General features: G+C 40.8%; 1 protein-coding gene across 27 annotated transcripts in view; it reads left to right on the top strand.

Moving 5' to 3' along the window:
• Positions 1-15,632, top strand: part of FHIP1A (FHF complex subunit HOOK interacting protein 1A) — a 354,626-nt gene that overhangs the window by 314,459 nt on the left and 24,535 nt on the right. For all 27 annotated transcript variants that reach the window (XM_077139811.1, XM_077139801.1, XM_077139793.1 and 24 more), the window contains 4 exons: positions 922-1,112; positions 3,852-4,991; positions 10,816-10,994; positions 11,347-11,485. In XM_077139811.1, the coding sequence (XP_076995926.1) occupies positions 922-1,112; positions 3,852-4,991; positions 10,816-10,994; positions 11,347-11,485 (1,649 nt within the window). The remainder of the gene's footprint in view (positions 1-921; positions 1,113-3,851; positions 4,992-10,815; positions 10,995-11,346; positions 11,486-15,632) is intronic.

Here is a 15,632-nt window from a genome sequence, read left to right as displayed (position 1 = left end):
GGAATGCTGATTAGGATTAAGAACATGTCTCGGTTGGGGGATATAGTTCAATCTGTCACGACTAGTATAGTCCTTCTTGCTCTTAGGAAAGTAAGTCATTTAAACATGGTTTATTCTATCTATGTAGCCAGCTGATGTGCTCTAGGTGTGTCAGAAATGATGCCAAGATGCTTTTGACCACTAATCAAAAGTATTTACTGTAATTTGGGTTCCAGTGCTTGTCAGGTTACCACCATATTTTCTCATGATCACCCTAATGAGACTGTGAGAGGAGGTTTACAGTATGGAGTGGTTCTTTGCCTTTTCATGCAACCGCTGTCATTCATTGCACACTATGAGCCAGAGTTTCTAGGATTATAAGACAAAACTAGTGAAGTAGTGTTCTTGCTCTTGTAGCTCATTCTTTTGATGAGGCAGAAACAGAAATAAATGTGATAGAAAACAATAATGCTTTACTAGAGGACTGTGAGCATAGTGGAGTGAAAGATTAGCTCTGTCTTGGAGCAGGGGGTTGGGAAATATTCTCAGAGAAGGTGATACTGATGCTGTATTTTGAAGGATGAGAGATTATTTGTCTGGCAGAGAATGGGAAAAGGGCATTCCAGGTAAAGGTTACACTGGGAGGGTATGGAGGCAAAAAAGAAATAGCACATAGTTTAAGAGATGAGGAAATTGGTGGAGGTTAAATTGTGAAGGCCCTTAAGCACTCTGCTAAGGGGGTGGTTCTTTCATTGCAAAGAAACCATTGAAAGGTTTTAAGCAGGGGAATGAAACCTGGTGGCTGGGTGGGATGGATGGATGGAGAGTAGAGAGTGTATGCGTCTAGTCCTGGCCATGACTAGTCCTGGTCACGGTTTAGGAGGTGGCTAAATGTGAAAGGTCGTTGTAGAGACTAAATGTAGGCTCTTTTTCTTGTTCCAGGTATTTGATCCCCTGCAATCACATGATGCTGAGTCAAAGGTGGGCTGTGAAGGAGAGAGACTGTTACTCTGTTTCTGCAGCCAAATTGCTCTCACTGACCCCCATCTGCTGCTCCAGTGGGATCACTCTGACGCTTGGGAACCAAGAGAGAGATTATATTCTCTGGTCAAAGTGCACACATGATAGTTCAGGTGGGAACATGTTGGTGATTGTTTTTAAACAGAAAGATGCCAAATTCCATCCCTCCTTGGGATGACTGTCTATTTGGATAGGTAAGAAATAATGTAATGAGTCCTATGTCTTCAATGAATGACTATTTGGGGGTCCTTTTCTGCTTTGTAAGGTTTTTATGGACACTTGTGATCAGTGTTCATTGAAGGGCTCAGCCGCTACCTAGTTGTGCTCCTGCGCATTTATTTTAAGTGTGCTTTCTAGTGGCATCCTCAGAATCCAAATATGAAGACATGTACTAGTGTCTTCTAAAACAAAGTGGGGAAGGGACAGAGAGATGGCTACAGCTAAAATAGAATTAGCCCTTATTTTAATTTCCAAATGACCTATTTTATAATTATTTGGTTATCAATAATATATCGTTATAAAATTTGAAATTTGTGCTATAGCAGCAGTATCTGGTTCATTTGATTGGCCTAATGAGGGGGCTTTCATAAATTATTCTATCTTTATATGAGACATAGTACTTGTGTGCTAGTTCTCATCTGCAATTCCCCTAATACAAGTAAAATTTAAGTGGCCATTTCTATCAACCTTGGCCCCCTGGCAGGCACCTAAAACAAGGAGGCATTTCTGTATCTTTGGTGGTCAGATGGCAGTTTCAGTTCAGGGAGATTCTGTTTGTCCTGTGATCAGTAGAAATGATCTAGTCCGGTATTGATTTCAAGTGTTTTCAATCTGTATTCTAAAACCGATGTCGTTCTGTCCACCCAACTACATAAAGAATATCCATAAACTGGCTGTTTGGCTAAAAATACCAGTATATTTGACATAAGTATAATTTTTAGAAATTATCGTTTTACTGATTGTTTGTCAGTATATCTTTATAAAGATATGATGTATGCATGGATGTTAATTATTTTATATGGCAGTATAACAAGCTGTATTTTAACTGTATTTTCATTTTAGGAAGCTATTGTGAATATCTTACATTTTCCTATCCAATTGTTATTTTTAAAAAAACATTTGAAAAGTTATCATCTTTTGAACTTACTGTAAAAGTTCCTTCAAGAGGGTGGTGCGACTGTGGCTCAGTGCCAGAATTCTCGCCTTCTGTGTTGGAGACCTGGGTTTGATTCCTGCCCATGCGAAAAAAAAAAAACTTCCTTCAAGAATGATGGACCTTATATTAAAGTTCAAAATCTAAGTTAAACATATGATTCTTGAGCATCTGCAGCTTGCCAAGTCCTTTCCCTGTGTTATCACATTTAATCTGTTAAAGAAGGTAGTATTCCCATTTTACAGATGAAGAAACAAACTCAGAGAGAGGAATTTATTTGTTCAAGGTTGCATAATTTGTAAGTTCTCTGATTCTAAATTCCATATTCTTTCCACTATAACTGCCTCTGGGATTGCCTTACAGAGTATAAATACCCTAATGGATGGATAGATGGATAACATAATTATTGTGCGGTAGTTAAGAGCTAGAGCTATGTATGCTATTTTCTTGGGCAAGTAACTCAGCCTTTCTAAACCTTTTCTTCTCATCTGTAAAATAGTACCTCCCTTCCTCAAAGAGTTCTTACAAGGATAAGTAAGTTAAGACATGTAAAGCTCTAAGAAGACTGGCTGGCATGTAGCAAGTGCCCAATAAATGTTGTAGTATGTGATGCTTTTTAGTAGCTGAGGGGTAAATATTAATCCTTTAATAGTTAGCTGTAAAAATTATGTCCGCTCTAATGACCTAAAAATATGTATTTCTTTAAGGCTTGAATCTGATTCAGTTTGGTAGAGATTTAGGTAATGAAGAGACAAGAGGCTTGTAAAGGTGTGGCATCAAAAAAAAAGCAGAGGAGTTGGCATGAGACAACCTGTGTTTGAATTGTGGCTCTGCCACTCAGTAGTTAGGTTAGGTTTCATCTCGGGTCTCAATTTCTTTTTCTGTAAATGGGGAAAATAATACACATGTACTACATAGAGTTGTTGAGAGAATTAAATTAGATAGAATTGAGCACCGGCCACGTAGTAGGTGTTTTAGAAATGGTAGAATATGTATTATTTGTCTTTTTTGTTGTGTTTTTGAGGGAAAACATAAACTTAAATGCAGCTATTTTAACACCTCTTTCAGTAAGGAGGTTGAGAACTTTTCACATCAAAGGCAGAGTGTGATATAGTAGCACAGGAAGCATTTTTAAATTAAAAGGTCTATTTTGGTAATGAATATGACTTTACTGTGACACCATTTGATACCTATCAATATCCTGATAGTTCCCAGGTAGGCATATTGAGTTAATAGGCTTTTCTAAAAACCCAGAGTTTATTCATGGCTTACTGACCTTCTACCTTAAAGTCAAATTTAAAAACTTGCTAATTATTATCTCCTCTATGGCAGGTACTATGTTTCATATATTAACCAAATTTAATCCTCTCATCAATCTGAGAGCTTGTCATTTTTAGCTCTTATTTCTCTGACTGATACCAAATAATAGTTTTGCCTTGACCATAGCCAATATCTGACTGCCTATATTGGTCTTGTATTTTCTGTTAGGATAGAATTTCTGTTCTTATCTTTTATTCTTAAAATCTAACCATTTTTGTTATTCAGAAATCATTTAATCAGAAACTATTAGGACTAATGTGGCTGATGAGACAAAGTTTTAGCCGTCTGAGTCACATCCCTGCCCACTGTATTTGTGCCCACACCTCCCGTAAGTGTAGGAAAAGGGCTTGCTCTGACTTGTTTCTGCCTTCTGTTGCAGGGCCCATGGACCAGCTTTTCCCCGAGGTGCTCTCTCCATCAGCCTGCATTGTGGAGTGTGGGAAAGCCCTGGACATCAGCTACCTGCAGTACCTCTGGGAGGCTCACACCAACATCCTCCACTGCATGAGGGACTGCCGTGTGTGGTCTGCCCTGTACGATGGAGAGTCCCCGGACCCTGGGACACTTCTCCAGAGTCTGACAGAGGAGAGCAGTATGAACTCAGCCGACCCTGTGTTCAGGCAGCAGTTCCCCAGTCAGACGGTCTCTCAGCTGGCTCCAAAAAAGGAGAAGAGCCAGACAGAGTTGGAATGGGATGACAGCTATGACACTGGGATCTCCTCAGGAGCTGACGTGAACTCCCCTGGGCCTTACGAGGATCTGGAGAATTCAGGCCCCCCAGTGCCAATTGATCCTCCCAAACACATCCAGGAGATGAAGAAGAATGCCATCCTGCTCTTCAAAGGATCCTACATCGAAGAGTCAGACTTCCAGGATGATGTGATGGTGTACAGGTTGTGTGCGGAGAAGGACGCTGAGGACACTAGAAATTCACAGGAGGAAACTGCAGGGTCAACAACTGAAGCCCAGACCGAGGTTCAGGGTCCCTCTGTGAACAACGGCTCCCTTCCCAGTCCTCAACCAGGAACAGATTCAGAGGAGGAACATAGTAGAGGCAAGGCAGAGCCATTTGAAATTGTATCTAAGGAACCAAAACAAGAAAATGAACCTCAAGTAGCCCCAGAATCAAACTCAGAGTTAACAACCCCTATCTCTGAGGCAGAGCACAATTCAAACCCAATGGTTATTATCCCAGAGAGTGAAGATTTTATTGCCCAGTATAACCAAATCATTAAAGAACTGGATTCTGACACGGAAGGCTTAATAGGACCGCATTTCCCCACACCTGATCCCTTGCTTCTTACAAAAGAGGAAGAAGGGAAAGAAGAAGAGCACAAAGAAGAAACAAAGAAAGAAAACAAGGAGGAAAAGAAGAAACTAGAAGAGGATGAGGATTACTTTGACTCCTTTATAGCAGAAACTCCTACTGTAGAAACTGTGCCTTCCCCATTTGGGGCAAGAGATGAGACTACTTTTACCAGTCATCATCAAGTGAGGACTCAGGGCACCCCGTTCACAGGTGATGATCTTAAATTATGTTGTAATTTCTGCTTTTCAAAGTCCTTGTACTGTATTGGAACAGAAAAGTGAGGTAGGTGGGATAAGGAACATTATTAGTTTACCTAACAGAGGTGTGAAAGTATTTTGTAAAGAGCAGTGAGCAGTGGTTTAATTTTAATTTAATTTAATTTTGTCATTCTTGCAGTGAATGTTTCTTAGCGAATTATGGTCAAATTTTACTATTTAGTAACTTCCTTAGTATGTCTGTGATAAATAGGACTGATTAAGCCACATAAACAATCCAGTCCCATTATTTAGTAGCCTCATTTCCTTTAGTGTAATTTATTTTTTCTTTGGTGCTTATTTTTACGTGTATTTTAAAAAGATAATTGTCTTTCTCTTCCATTAGAATATGTTTCATGAGGGCAAAGATATTGGTTTTTTCTTTTCTCTGTTCTGTCCCCAGCGCCTCAACAGTGAACAGAGTATATAGGAGGTACTAATACTTTTTGAATTAATATAACTGTATACCTATATCAGATGCCATGGGGGTAGTTATGCCTTTGTCTGAGAGCTCATTTCTTATAACCAGAAAGTCTTCATTCAAAAATTTGTAGAGAAAACCCACATAAACTCATAGCTCTATGAAAGAATAGGTGTGTTCGGTGACAAACCTCCATAACAGGTACAAATCATGTAAGAGGCAAAGAGGTAGGCCAGGAAATCAGACAAGTGGGTAGGAGTGAGGAATTATGACAGAAAATGTCACTAAATATTAGCCAAAATATCTAAGTCTACAAATCTTGGTACAGAGAGAATTGGTACAGAAGGTTCATTAAGATCAGGGAAGGCTGTGGGGTGACCCCTTGGTGGTGGTCAGGTAACAAAGGAAGAAGCTAGCAATACAAAGGGGCAGCAGTGGCCTTGCCGTTAGGCCTGTGAGTGAGTTTTGGCTAAGTCGCATGGCTGTGGACCCCCTGTTTTTCCTGTGGGGGCTGAATGAGGTACTGTGGAAGTCATATTATGGTTATTTCAGGCAGCCTTAGGCAGAGAGCAGCTTGGTGAGGAGGGACCAAGCTCCCACCAACTTGGGCCACCCAAAATAGATTAAATCAGATTACCTTCTGGTCCTGCCAAGTGGGCCTAATATAGTTTCAAGGGGCTCGTGCACTGTCCTCCTGCAATATTTATTCATCTATTTACTGATGCCTGAAAATGTATTTAAATAGGGAGAAAGCTTTTAATTCCACAATTAAAGGACTTGAGGTTGTAGTTGAGATAACATTTCAGTGTGAATGAGTTTTAATTAAAATTTAGTCAGTCAGTCAATTGTACATAATAAGGATTAGATAATCTTACTTTTCCAATTTGATAAAAGTTGGGGACAGAAGGTCCCTGGCTGACTGAAGGAGGGCTGGAGTGTTCAGTCAGAGGCAAAGGGGCAGAAGCAACCCAGCACACAGCACAGGTTTGCCTAAGGCCTGCCCGGTGGACTCCCACACAGCAGGAAATCCCAAGCTTTGTCTCCACGTTCTTAGAGGATATTAGGGCCACCCATGGCTGATGAAGGTGAGTCTCTAGAATGCCACCTTTTTTATAAAGGAGCTTCATCCTTGGGAAGTATGTAAATTGAGGACAAAAAGCATAGCTTAGGGCAAAAAAAAAAATACAGCGAATGTAACATCTTAAAATAACATCGATAATTTGCATATGATATGCCTGAGAACTGGCAAAACATAATATGGCAAAATGTAATGTGAATTATTTTATACACAGAGGTACTTTTAACTAAAACCTTACTTTTTTCCTCCTTTGAAACTTGTACACAGCTTCAGGAAACATCCTTTCTTTTTTCCATTTCTGTGAGCTTTATAATTTCCAGACTTCTAAGTATGCTCTGTAGCTCTTCCCTTCCCACCAGGGAATCCTGATTTCCACTTGGATGAATTTGCTTCCCAGCAAAATCAAAGTATTCTTTTATTTAATTTGTTTTATTTACTTATGCATTCAGCAATCTTTTATTGATCTCCTAATATTTGGCTGCCTCTATGCTAGACATTAAGGACACAAAAATGAAGGAATTCACAGGCTTACAAAGGAGACATCAACAAGGAACTGTACTCCGTTAGAGAGAAATGCATATTAGTCATTGTATGCCAGGTCCTGTGGGAGCCTAGTGGAGGGAACAGGAGAGGTTTGCTGAGGAGGGGCATGGACGGTGAATAGAAGTTCACAGGTAAAAGTGAATGAGAATAATAGTGGAGGCAGAGGAAACAAGAGGGAAGACAGAAGAGTCTGACAGTGATATGGGGTATTTGGGGAAGACAGAAAGCATGGATCATGTAGGGCAGAGATGAGGGAAATGAGGCTGGAAAGCTTGGCAGCTTATGTGGGGCCTTTGGACCAAGCTGAGAAATGGGGACCTTGTGCCCTTGGCAGTTCAGAAACCCCAGAAATGTTAAAAGTTGGGAAGTGATGTGAGGGAGCCTGTTTGTAAAAATGAGCCTCAGTATAGTGTGCAGAGCACTGTGGCTGGGAGAGGTTGGTGCCAGGAAGAGTAAATGAATTTCAGTAAGACGACAAGTCTTTCAAAGTGTACTGATACTTTGATCCACTAGTTTTGTTTTAGGAACATTTCACAGCTGTATTTACACTTATGTGCCAGAATATATATATAAGAATGTCCATTGCAGCATTGTTTATAATGGAAGAAGAATGGAAATAACCCAAATTTCCACCAGGGGGAAACTGTTTAGCTTATGTAGTGCCCATAATGATTAATATTTTGTGGCCCTGAGACGAATGAGGCAGCTGTGTGCTCATTCTCCTGGATATAGTAAGAGGAAAAGCATCGTGCAGAACAGTGTGTAGAGATTGTCGTCATTTGTTTTTTAAAAAAAGTACCAGGAGATGGGTGCACATGCACACTCAAAGACACACACCTAGGAAGCAAGATAGTATGTTGGTTAAGAGCACAAATGATGGAGACAGATTGTCTGAATTCTGCCTCCATCATTTACTAGCTATGCGCACTTAACATTATGCCTCGTCTTTAAATGGCACACAAGTAATAAACATGCTTCCTCGGATTGTATTACGTGAGTTGATCCGTGAAAAGTGTTTAGAACACTGCCTGGCGTATAGTAAGTGCTTAATAAAGATTTTCAATAATAATTCAGTTATTTACTATTTTATTATATACATAAAACATTTCTGGAAGAATACACTAGAATTGGTTAACAGGGTTGCCTCCAATGAGGAGGCTTGTTTTTCATTGAACACCTTTATACTGTTTCAAAATTATTTTTCCTTAATCGTTTTAGTCTCAATTAAAACAGAAAAACTGGTGCTGGAGTCCAGACAAGAAAAGATAAGACTGGCCTGAGGCAGTGCTGGCAGGGAAGATGGCAGTGAAAGTCTGCATTCCAGAAGATGTTTTCATGCAACAGAATTGATAGGGACTCCTTTCTGGGAGTTAGGAAAAGCAAGGAGGAGTGAGTGGGTTGATTCAGGCAGGGGAAGGGGCATCCAAGGGGAGAGAAGAGAAATGAAAGACAGAGAGGGGTGATGGAAATAATTTTAGTCATTCTAACATTTAAATAATTTCTGGGTAGGGAGTTTATCTGTCCTCCCAGGAGAAGAGGAAAAAACTACACCCTATATCCCACCTATACACCTGTGGCTTTCTGAGTTGTAGCTGAGTTCTCCAATTTTCAGCTACTTGTCAGTTTCCCTTAACAACTTCTTTTTGCTAAATGATTTTTTAAAATGCTAGAAACCAACTAAGAAAACAATTTGAAAGAGTTGAATAGGTGTTTTATTGCACATGCCTAGGAAATTGTAATGTCATTAGTAGATTATAGTGAGGGTCTGCTGACTGCAACCTAATGTTCTGTCATTGAAATGAGAAGTGGATGACAAGACCTTATTCTTCACAGTGCCAGGTTCAAGTTCGCCCCTCCCTTTGCAGGGGTCTCCTCTGGTCCCTGATGATGAGCAGCTTTCATGTTTGAAGGATGGCTGAATGAGGCCATAGGTGGTATGGAAACGTAGAAGGGAAGTTGAGGGATCACATTTGGGATATATGTTTTGTGGAAGACTCTACAAACCTAGATATGTCTTCACTCACCTGCCTTTAACTCCAGCAGAAAGAAATAGATGCAGAGCCAGGACTGCTCTGGGCAAGAGGGGATAGGGAGGGACTAGGTCTAGTTTTGAGGAGGGTGAGGGGAAGCATCCTTTTCTCAGTAACTCTACTGGAAAGCCGGAGTTGTATTGTGATGCCTTAAGAAGAGTTACCAGTGGCATTTCTGGAGTCCTTGATGGGAAAATCATTAGTTGCTTTAAAACTGGGGTTCTATGTAGAATTTCTGAATGTATTTGGCAAACTCTCCGTTTTGTTTTGTTAGCTTCTCTAAGGGCTCTCTGTTGGAAGAGTTCATTGGTCTCCTGTGTCATGGAAAGTGACTGAGGAGCTCTGCCACCCATCCCAAGGATGGGGAATTTGAGGCTCAACAGATGACTTGACATATCAGGGAATGGTACCTTTCATGTTTTCTGAGACCCCTTAGAGATATTCTCTGTATTACACTAGAGGCAGGAATAGTGCCATCACTCTGTTACTTTTCTGAGTTGGTAAAAGGTTTAAGTTTGGTGCTTCCATTCTCACAGGTAGCTTCTGTTTTCCTGCAAAGGGTTTTATTTTCTTATTCCACTAGGGCTTTGATTGAAGCCTCTTGTGATGAAGTATGCTTTTGTTAAATTCATATTAATGAATTAGTGAAGTCTTTATAAAGCATGTTATTCATCAAGGGCTGAGTGCTTTTGTTATAAATATGCAGTGATTTAGAAGTGTCATCAGTAGCTCCACTGGGGAAAATACAAAATTCTCAGTGGTTTTGCTTGATGGAACACTTTTATAGTAAAAATTTAAAACATCTATAAGCAATTCTATTAATGTCACATATTTTTTCCTGCCTTCAGTGAACTCACGTATAAAGCACATTAATGTTCTAGTGACTCAATTAGTAGAAGCTCCTTTTTGCCTATTTTTTATGAATTGTTTTTATAGTCATGTGGATTTTTCTTTTTTAAGGAACCTATGACACACAAATTTTATCTCCCCAAAATGAGTCCGTTCTGTTTTATCTTAAAATTAAAGTATGGTTACCACGTTGCCCAGGGCTGCTCATGTGACAGCCCAGGGTCTCACTTACCCCTTGTCTTTCTCTTCTTTCTATTTTTCCACATTTTGATACTTGACAAGGCAGAATCTTTCTCAACCTGTGTGTTCAAGGTAGACGGTCCCTATTCACAGTGTTGCTGTTGGATACATATTGCTTATATACGGTTGGTATTCTTTAATAATACAAAGATTTTTGTATCTTTATTCTTTTTTTATGGCCTCTGATGTTTGTATGAGGCCCTATATGAGATGATGCGTGTCATGTTTTTGAGCACCGCAGTTTCAAGAAATACAGAAACAGTGTGAAGTATATTTTAATTTTTAAAATTAAATTATTTATGATCTGATTTTTTTGAAGGTCTGTTATAATTTCAAGTGTTAACAGTGTTTGAGGAGTAGAAATATTAGTCCCCAGGCTAATTTTTCTGCTGTGTGTGTGTGCGCATGTGTGTGTGCATGTGTGTGTGTGCGTGTGTGTGTGTGTTGGTGATGGTGGTGCTTTCTTTTTCGTTTTGGTTTTGAGTCAGGAGAAGAACTGACTGTGTTTGACATGTCTGAGTCTGTACCTGGAAGGCTGTCGCTGCAGTGCCTCCTGAGTTGTTGAGGAAAGCTACCCCTGCGTGCCCACAAGCCCTGAAGCCCTGTGTCCTTCCTACAGGCCCATTTATCAGCGTGGTTCTGTCAAAGCTGGAGAATATGCTGGAGAACTCTTTGCATGTCAATCTGCTGCTTATTGGGATCATTACTCAGCTAGCCAGCTACCCACAGCCGCTCCTGCGCTCTTTTCTGCTCAACACCAACATGGTCTTCCAGCCCAGTGTGCGCTCTCTCTATCAGGTATGTTAGCCGGACCCACATTCATACCTGCGGATTCTGTGGATGTGAATTTGAAGGACTGCTATCTTCCTTGCCCTTGTTATTTTTGTTGTTTTTGTTTCAGCCCTCTTTTGTAATTCATTTACTTTCGTTTCCTGTTTTACTAAGCTAGTTGTATAGCTTATTCTAGATAAATTGCAAAGCTTCGTTTAGTTTGATGCTTCAAGGATGCCCCACCAAGAAAACCCCAGCAATTAAAAATGAGCAAATGTCTGATATCATAATAGTTCCTGCAAGTACCTGAAAGATATTTTGATAACTGAAGGTGGAATTCCATTGTGAAGCATTAACATCATTAATGTTGTTTTGATAGGTTCTTGCATCTGTTAAAAACAAAATTGAACAGTTTGCATCTGTGGAGAGAGATTTCCCGGGACTCCTCATACAAGCCCAGCAATATCTGCTCTTCCGCGTGGACATGTCCAGTGTGACCCCTGGGTCACTAACTAAAGGTAACCTAGGTTTCTCCACTCTATCTCTCCTTAACCTGCTGCTCCTCCGTTTTCCTGGCCTTCTGGTTTAGGTAACCTGTATGGGTTCACAGGTGCTGCATTGCTTCCCAGGCCCTAGAAGCGCTTAAGCCTATTTTCATTTTTACCTATCAGGGAGGGGCCTTTTCTCAGTGTTCTTAAACCTAAAGAATTCTCTATCATTTCCACATCTGGCCTGTTCCTACTCAGAAGGAACAAGTGGAGCATTTATTTTCCTAAGGTTCAGGGAAGGAGCTCATGTATGGATTGTTGTCAGGCTAAATGTGAATAACTCTGGCACATATGGGCCAGAAAGAGGCATTATATGCACACCCCAAGCCATTTTTTTTTTTTGCCAGTCCTACCCTGAGGAGGGCATCTGTTCTTTTATGATGTTTTCAGAGGTTCTCTGGCCAAAAATAAATGTGTTTTAGAACTCTAGGAGGTAAAAACCTCTTGGTTCGTCTTGGAGAAGTAAAGATTATGCTCAGCCTAAAATTCCTGAGACTTCCATTTAATCAGCTATAGAGGAGGAGGTTAAACCGGACCTTGTAAAAGCAGGTGGACAGGGGTAGTATGTTGGTGCCGACGGGGATTGCTGAGAATGGTCCTGTTACCAGCCAGGCCCAGGAAATTCTGTTGCTTTGTCTTACATCTCAGATCTCAGGTTGGACAGAGTTGATGACAAGTTGTCTTCTGAGATGTGACTTAGGCCTTGGGAAACATAAACTAGGCAATGCCCCAAATTGCCCTGACTCTTACTTATCTCCACACAGACACCTCAGGCTTGTTTGTGGCTCTCAGTCCTGGGATAATCAGAAACAAGATTGGAAGTGGGAGGCAGAGCCCCTGTGGTACAAAAATGTTACTTGGGGACAATTTTCAAACCTTTAAAAGAAGCTGGAAAGAACCCAGAAATCTGAAGACTTGACCCTGCCTCTCTGTAGCTGTGAGATCTTAGTCACTCTCCCTCACTGAGCCCCAGGTGCCTTGACTATTTTTTTTTTTAGTGTTTTTTGTTGCATAATATAACATATATATGAAGCAAAGAAAGAAAAAAGCAATAGTTTTTGAAGTACAGTTCAACAAGTAGTTACAGTACAGATCCCAGAGTTTGTCATGGGCTACCATACCATCATCAGATTTTTCCTTCTAGCCACTCCAGAACATTGGAGGCTAGAAGGAATAAATATTTTTTTATCATCACAGTAGACTTTTTTTTCTTTTTTGTGAAAAATAACATATATACAAAAAAGCAATGCATTTCAAAGCACAGCACAATAATTAGTTGTAGAACAGATTTCAGAGTTTGGTATGGGTTACAGTTCCACAACTTACAGTTTTTTCTCCTAGCTGCTCTAAGATACTGGAGACTAAAAGAAATAAAAGTATAATGAATGATTCAGCTATCATACTCGTTTGTTAAACCCTATCTACCTTCTCTGTATCACTCCACCATGACCTTAAATCTTTCTATCCCACTCTTTAAGGGTTTTTGAGGAATACATTCTTACTTTTTCATGTTGGAAGGGGCTGTCATTAATATGGGATAGGGAGATGGAACTAACTGGTGTTCTGGAGAGGCTGGCCCCTGTAAGTTTCAGGACTTCTCTGGCCCAGGGGCCCATCTGAAGGTTGTAGGTTTCTGGAAAGTTACTGTAGTGCATGGAACCTCTGTAGAATCTTATATATTGCCCTAGGTGTTCTTTAGGATGGGCAGGAATGGTTTTGGTTGGGGCTTGGCTAGATATGATAGGTAGCAATGTCTAACTGAAGCTTGCATAAGAGTGACCTCCAGAGTAGCCTCTTGACTCTGTTTGAACTCTTTCAGCCACTGATGCCTTATCTGTTACACTGCTTTTACCCCCTTTTGATCAGGATGTAATTGTTGATCCCCATGGTGCCAAGGCCAGACTCATCCCTGGGAGTCATCTCCCGCACCACCAGGGAGACTTTTACCCTGGAGGTCATGTCCCACATAGAGGGGAGGGCAATGATTTTACTTGCAGAGTTGAACTTAGAGAGAGTGAGGCCACATCTGAGCAACAAAAGAGGTCCTCCAGAAGTAACTCTTAGGCATACCTAAGGCTAAGGTTCTCCATTACATATATAAGTTTTACAAGCACAAGCCTCACAAATGCCTTGACACTTTTAAGACTTGTTTTCTTTCTTTCAAGTCCTTTCTGACTCTAGAACTCTGGATGTGCTGAGCCCGTAGGGTATTACTAGACAGATTTTGAAAGAAAGCTGGGTTTTATGCCACTGGTAAAATGAGGGGTCAGCCTTCAAGCTGTTGGATTCTGAAAAGAGCCAGCATGGTCATTCATGGAGAAAAAGAAGTCCCATATCTCAGTGGGAAGGTGGACTTGTAGGCCCCACGTGGCCTCTCCTAACCACAATGATAGTCTGTTAGCTGTGCACCTCCTAAACAGGAAGCATGGTGGTGTAACCTACCCTATGAGAGAAGGTGTGTCAGTTAGCTTTTGTGCACAACAGACCGCTGCATAAACTCTGTGACTTTAAAACAAAAACATTTATGATTGCTCATGAATCTGTGCAGTTAGCTAGAGATTCTGCTGATCTTGTCTGGACTCACTTAAGTGTCTGTCGTCAGCAAGTGGCTGAATGTCTAGGATTGCCTCACTCTGGCTGTCATCTGGGTGTGGGGGATGATAGTTTCTCATCATCCAGCACGTTAGCCCATGCTTGCCGATATCACAGTATAGGATTTCAGAAGTGAGAGCAGAAGGATCTAAAATCTTTTGAGGCTCAGATTTAGAACTCACACAGGCTCAGTTCCTGCCGCATTCTGTTGACCAGAGCCAACCTGGACAGGACTGCACATGAACCTTAACCAGCGCCCTTTAGGGTGAGGGATGATGGGTGGGGAGTGGTGGAATCACTCACACCTGTGCTTTTGGTCACATGGTTGGACAGCCTGACTGGTTGCCAGATATACGCCCAGAGGAACTTGTTTCTGCCTCTTAAGGTTGCCACTGTAGTCAGTGCTTTTCAGATCTGTGACACTCTGGGAATTTTGACTTGTAGGAAGCTTTTCTTAGGATAAAAAACTTTACTTTTAATTGAGTTTCTCATTTTAAGCTTTCTAACCTCTTTCAGTTTAGCAAAGTAACACCATGCACCCCCATCCAACTTAAAAAATCTTTAAAATAACAGAACAAGAAAGGGTCCTATCCTCTTGTACAAAGTTGACTTCTGAAGCATGGTGTGAGATGTGACTGCTGGAGGTGAGTTGAATGTGGGAGCCCCATTTCACTGGGACACAGAGCAATTTTACAATTATGAATGGGCCAGATATTTGGGTTTTCAGTGTCTGTATGTCCTTTTCCTAGCACTACTGACAGGAAGATGAGTATATAGTGTATTTCTCTCCTGTCTTCTAGAATCTTCCCAGTGTTAGTCTTAAAAACACTGATATAGTTTTTCAAACCCAGGGCAATGACTCCTGTGCCCTGCCACTTATTTATACCCTTCCTTCCTGCCTTTTTCTTCAGATGCTTTGTGCATTTGTTGAAGCCTTTTATAATGGGTGTAACTCAGGTGCTTGCAGAAGGAAATGTCTGTATGACCACTGCTGCAGAGTAGGCAGACTTCCTGTGCCAGCTGTCACATTGTCATTCTTGAGACTATTGGTTTCTGATGTCATCTACATGCCAGGTTTTAATTTTTCCCCTTAAATACTTCCAAACCTTAGAACGACTTCTATTTGCTTATATTCAGAATTCTCTCAGTAATCTCTAATTTTGGAAGGAAGATCAGGCAGGTATTATCCCGTTTTATAGAAAAAGAAACTGAGAAACTGTTAAGCTGATAAGCTGGTTGCCAGGTAGGTAGCATAACTTGGGTCTCCTAGCTTTGCATTTGACGGTACTTCAAGATACATTGAAAGGCCAGTATCCCAGAGGTGAGCACATATTGATAAGCCTCAGCTGCTGTTGGAATTGCTTTAAGAATTATTTACCCCTGCTAGCCCTCAGTCTCCGGGTACCTTAGTGAAGGTAATTTAAATCCTAGGAGTCAAGCTGGATAAATGAACCTTAGTGATGACACTTTATTAATGGATTCAAGCTAGTAAAAGGAGCCACAGAAACCCCCTTTTTTTTTGCGG

This window comes from Tamandua tetradactyla, chromosome 22 (assembly GCF_023851605.1).
Source record: "Tamandua tetradactyla isolate mTamTet1 chromosome 22, mTamTet1.pri, whole genome shotgun sequence".
Lineage (NCBI taxonomy): Eukaryota > Metazoa > Chordata > Mammalia > Pilosa > Myrmecophagidae > Tamandua > Tamandua tetradactyla.
Note: the sequence above shows the minus strand (reverse complement) of the source record. Positions and strands in the feature narration are given on the sequence as shown.